General features: G+C 43.4%; 1 protein-coding gene across 1 annotated transcript; it reads right to left on the minus strand.

Annotated features, from left to right (window-relative positions):
- Positions 1 to 291: 291 nt before the first annotated feature.
- Positions 292 to 5,068, minus strand: LOC139410575 (trichohyalin-like). The gene is made up of 4 exons (XM_071155871.1): positions 4,842 to 5,068; positions 3,813 to 4,571; positions 2,710 to 2,787; positions 292 to 2,112 (listed from the first exon to the last, which is right to left on the minus strand). Exons 1-4 carry the CDS (start codon positions 5,059 to 5,061, stop codon positions 779 to 781), a joined length of 2,391 nt encoding a protein of 796 aa, XP_071011972.1. The 5' UTR covers positions 5,062 to 5,068; the 3' UTR covers positions 292 to 778.
- Between the last annotated feature and the right edge of the window lie 231 nt (positions 5,069 to 5,299).

The following is a 5,299-nucleotide window of genomic DNA, read 5'->3' on the forward strand; positions in this document are numbered from 1 at the left end:
CTGGTCTTCTCAAACTGCTGTCCTAGAGTATTAGTAGTAGTAGCAGTAGTAGTAGTAGTAGTATTAGTGGTAGTAGTAGCAGTAGCAGTAGCAGTAGTAGCAGTAGTAGTAGCAGTAGTAGTAGCAGTAGTAGCAGTAGTAGTAGTAGCAGTATCATGTAGAGACCAGCCTACTGTTGACAGCTCAGTGTTGACAGCTCAGTGTTGACAGCTCAGTGTTGACAGCTCAGTGTTGACAGCTCAGCTCTGTACGGTAGAGAATCATGCAAGACAAACAATGTCCAAACACTGATGTCTTACAAAGTTACATTTTATTGTAACACCTTTAGGAAGGTGTTCTTAATGTTTTGTGCACTCAGTGTATATTTAAAGTTTCAACATGAAACAATTTGAATAAGAACAGGAAGTAGTGTGTGGTAAATACAGTATGGTTCTCTGTTCAATAGTAGACCTCCTCAAACACTGAGTAAAAGTCTCACTCGGATCTTTAGAGTTCTCAGTCTCTGACTCCGCCCGCTGACCTCCTGACCCCCCACAACCCTCTACATTCTAAAGGTCTGCAGTGCAAAGGTCAATAATCTACGTTGGTTTGGAATTGTGTTTTACGTCTCATCAAGATCTTTACAGACCTCCCTCCCCTCCTTCTCTTGACACTGTAGACTGGACCAGACATGATTCTGTCCTGTTTTCCCCATGACCACCATGATCCATGGTCACCCCCGACGGTACAGTGGACAGTAGACCTGGTCTGGTTCATCATCATAGACGGTGATGGTGAATCATATCAGATTGTGGAGAAGCCAACTTGATGAGTTTCTCCTGACCCAGCCCAACAACCCTATCAGTGCCCTCTGACCTTTCCCCTCTCGTTCCAGTCTCTTCTGCAACACTGAGTGAGCTTCCCTGACTTCTTTCAAGTTCTGTCTTAGTCTCTCCATCTCTATATTCTTCTCTTTCATCTGTCTATTCTTCTCCTCCATCTGTCTGCTGAACTCCCTCTGCATCTTTGTCTGTGAGATCATGATGTTCCTCTGTAACTCAGGCAGGACTATCTTCATCAGGTTTCTCTCTGCTTCAACTCTGGCCTGTCCTTCATAGTTCTCCATCATCTCCTCTATCTCCTGTCTGTGTCTCTCCTCCATCTCCTTCCTCTCATTCTCTCTCTTCTCTCTAAATCTCTCCAGCTTTCTCTCCATCTCCTCTCTCCTATCAGACTCCCTCTTCAGCTCCCTCTCCAGCTCTCTTTTCTTCTCCTCATCCCTCTCTTCTTTCACCTGTCTCTCCAGTTCACTGGTTCTTTCACTGAGTGTTCTGATATCTCCCTCATGTTCCTGGATCACTCCCTCTATCTTTATCAGAGAGTCCTGCAACTCCTTCTGAAGCCTCTCTCTCAAGTCTCTCTCCTCCCTCTGTTTCCTCTCTCCTCTCTCTCTCTGGATCTTTCCCTCCATCTCTCTAACCTGGTCCTCTGCCTCCTGGTAGGTCTGACTGCTGTAGAATCTCTCTCTGTTTCCTGCCACCATCTCCTCTACCTGATCCAGCAGCTCTGATACCTGAGTGCCATGGGCCCTGTCCTTAATGTTGAGGACGTGGTACCTGCTCCCACTTTTCTCCACAAGCTGCTGGAGGTCCTGACTTCCTGCTTGGAGAAACTCCTCAATGCTCTGCTCTTTCAGGCCATCATCATGGGTGAATAGAATCACAGTGTGTCCCCAACAACCCTCCCCAAACATCTCCTCTATTCTCTCCAACACCGCTCTCTCCTCCCCCTTAGAGGGCTCCACTGGTATGACCAGGAGGAAGGCGTGGGGTCCCGGGGCAGACAGACGGACACAGAGCCCCACATCCTGTCTCATCTCCTCCAGAGAGAGTCCAGGACAGAACCAGTCTGGAGTGTCCACAAGCACCAGCCGTCTCCCACACACGTCCCCCTCTCTCCTCTTAGTCCTCTGGGTCACTGCAGAGGGGCTGGCCTGGGCCCCAAACTCCTCTCTGCCCAGGATGGTGTTTCCTGCTGCACTCCTCCCAGCCCCAGTCCTCCCCAGCAGCACCAGTCTCAGCTCAGGCACACTGGGAGACACTGGGGAGTCTGGACTGCTGCTCTCTCCTCCCACTGCAACACAACACACAGCACTGATCAACACTCTGACTCTCTGGAGGATGTACAACAGTGTCTAATATAATATCATCTACATCCATAACTCACTATCTGGAGGATGTACAACAGTGTCTAATATAATATCATCTACATCCATAACTCACTATCTGGAGGATGTACAACAGTGTCTAATATAATATAATCTACATCCATAACTCACTATCTGGAGGATGTACAACAGTGTCTAATATAATATCATCTACATCCATAACTCACTATCTGGAGGATGTACAACAGTGTCTAATATAATATCATCTACATCCATAACTCACTATCTGGAGGATGTACAACAGTGTCTAATATAATATAATCTACATCCATAACTCACTATCTGGAGGATGTACAACAGTGTCTAATATAATATCATCTACATCCATAACTCACTATCTGGAGGATGTACAACAGTGTCTAATATAATATAATCTACATCCATAACTCACTATCTGGAGGATGTACAACAGTGTCTAATATAATATCATCTACATCCATAACTCACTATGTGGAGGATGTACAACAGTGTCTAATATAATATCATCTACATCCATAACTCACTAGATGGAGGAGGTAACTCCATGCTGTTTCTCCTCCTCAGTGGAAGTGTGGGGTCTGTATCTGAGGTCTCTCCTCCCACTGTAACAACATAGAGAACTGGTCAACATACTGACTCATCAGAGACACATTTAAAACATAGTATAAACAAACTACAAATACATTACACATCATAGTGAAATATAGATTATTGGAGAAAATAGAGAATATCAAGATTGATGACAGTTTGAGACAATATTGATAACTCACTAAGTGAAGGATGGTCCTCTATAGACTAGAAACAGTAGGAGACAACAGGACAATATTGATAACTCACTAAGGGAAGGATGGACCACTATAGACTAGAAACAGTAGGAGACAACAGGACAATATTGATAACTCACTAAGTGAAGGATGGTCCACTATAGACTAGAAACAGTAGGAGACAACAGGACAATATTGATAACTCACTAAGTGGAGGATGGACCACTATAGACTAGAAACAGTAGGAGACAACAGGACAATATTGATAACTTACTAAGTGAAGGATGGTCCTCTATAGACTAGAAACAGTAGGAGACAACAGGACAATATTGATAACTCACTAAGTGAAGGATGGTCCTCTATAGACTAGAAACAGTAGGAGACAACAGGACAATATTGATAACTCACTGTATGGAGGAAGGTTCAGGCTGTTTCTCCTCCTGACTGGGAGTATGGAACCTGTATCTGACGTCTCTCCATGTTCTAGAATAATAGAACAACCATTTAGAATGGGAACATTTACCTCAGTGACACATGAAGGCACATAGACCTACTGAAGGGGAGTTCTGGGTTTCTACTGAAATGTTAAGTATCACATATCTCACTCACCAGTCATCTGGGCTGAGATCTCTCTTCTCAGTCTCTCTACCTCAGTCTTCACATCACATATCTGTTGAGCTGAAATAACAAAGGAGGACTAGGATCTGAATTCTGTGTTAAAGACTTTAGACAGAAATATGATGCAGAGGGAAAGTATGAAGTGATGGACAACAATATTCACAACTCAGTGGAGAGTCGACAATAACCTGAGAATTGAGGAAAGTACAGAAGACTAAATGTATTAATGGTGTGAATAATCTTACCCAGTTCAGCATTTTCATTGTTGACATCCTCCACCTGTTTGTCTCTCTCCTTTAACTGCTTCTCTCTCTCCTCTAGTAGGTTGTCTTTCTCTTCTACTTCCTGTCTCCTCTCCTTTAGTTCCTGCCTCCTCTCTTCTACTTCCTGTCTCCTCTCTTTAATTTCATTTTCTTTTCCCTCCAGTAGTGTGTCTCTATCTTCCAGTTGCTTGTCTCTCTCTTCCAGTAGTTTCTCTCTCTCTTCCAGTACTTTGTCTCTCTCTTCCAGTAGTCTGTCCTTCTCTCCCAGTCTGTGGTTTCTGTCCTCTAGTTGAAGGTCTTTTTCCTTTAGTCGGTTCTCTTTCTCTTCTAGTAGTCTGTCCTTCTCTCCCAGTCTGTAGTTGCTGTCCTCTAGTTGAAGGTATTTTTCCTGCAGTAGGACTCTGAAGTTCTCTACTTGGCTGTTCTTGTCCTGCAGGTTCTTTCTCAGAGCCTCTAGTTGAATGTCTCTATCCTTTAGTTGCTTGTCTTTCTCTTCCAGTTGGTTTTCTTTCTCTTCTAATAGTTTGTCCCTCTGTTCCATTATCTGGTTCTTCTCCTCCAGGAGTCTCTCTTTCTCTCTCACTTCCTGGGTCATATCATCCAGTTGTGTGTCTTTCTCTCTCACTTCCTGGGTCATATCATCCAGGAGTCTCTCTTTCTCTCTCACTTCCTGGGTCATATCATCCAGTTGTGTGTCTTTCTCCTCTAGTTGTTTCATCATCTCTTTAAACATCTTCAACTCTGAGAGAAATTAACATATTTAATTGGTTGCTTGAATAAGTAATGTATTAATTAATTCAATAGTATGTCTATAAAGACATTATCATTTGATGGAGGTGGTACAATTATTAGTAATTATTTCCTCCAGTCAACAGTTATCTGAGCTGAACCAATCATCAACTGGTCTATTGACTATTTGATACATTACAAATGAATTAGTCTGAAAAACTGAATGACATCACTCATGTTCCCTGATTCAATCCTCTCTCCTCCAGACTCTCTCATACTTACCAAGCTCACCAGCTGATGCCTCCCTCTTCAGCTTGTCCTCCTGGGTCTCATGTTGTAAATACTGTGATCCTGAGACTATGGTGTAAAACAGAGAGGTGAGTTCTGTGTGGTAGACGACATCACTATATACAGAACAAACAGGACCAATCAGATGTATCCTGTCACTCAAGCCTCCCTCATGTAGGGACTGTGGCCACCAATAAGATCTGGTTAACTTCATAAATAATGTTGTTTTGATATTGGCCTATCTCTGATCAAATGATTATTGTCATTGTTTGTGATAACCAGCATTGGGCTCTATGTCAGTGTGGCAAAGAAGGGGGTTGAGTGATAAATGGCAGATATGTGAGAGCAGAACTAATAAACGGGATCTCCCCTGTCAGAACTACAGATCACAAAATGGCCGACCGCCAAAACTACAAGTCCCAGAAGCAAGGGGGACCATCAGAAGGTGGAGC

Source organism: Oncorhynchus clarkii, chromosome 6 (genome assembly GCF_045791955.1).
Source record: "Oncorhynchus clarkii lewisi isolate Uvic-CL-2024 chromosome 6, UVic_Ocla_1.0, whole genome shotgun sequence".
Taxonomy (NCBI): domain Eukaryota; kingdom Metazoa; phylum Chordata; class Actinopteri; order Salmoniformes; family Salmonidae; genus Oncorhynchus; species Oncorhynchus clarkii.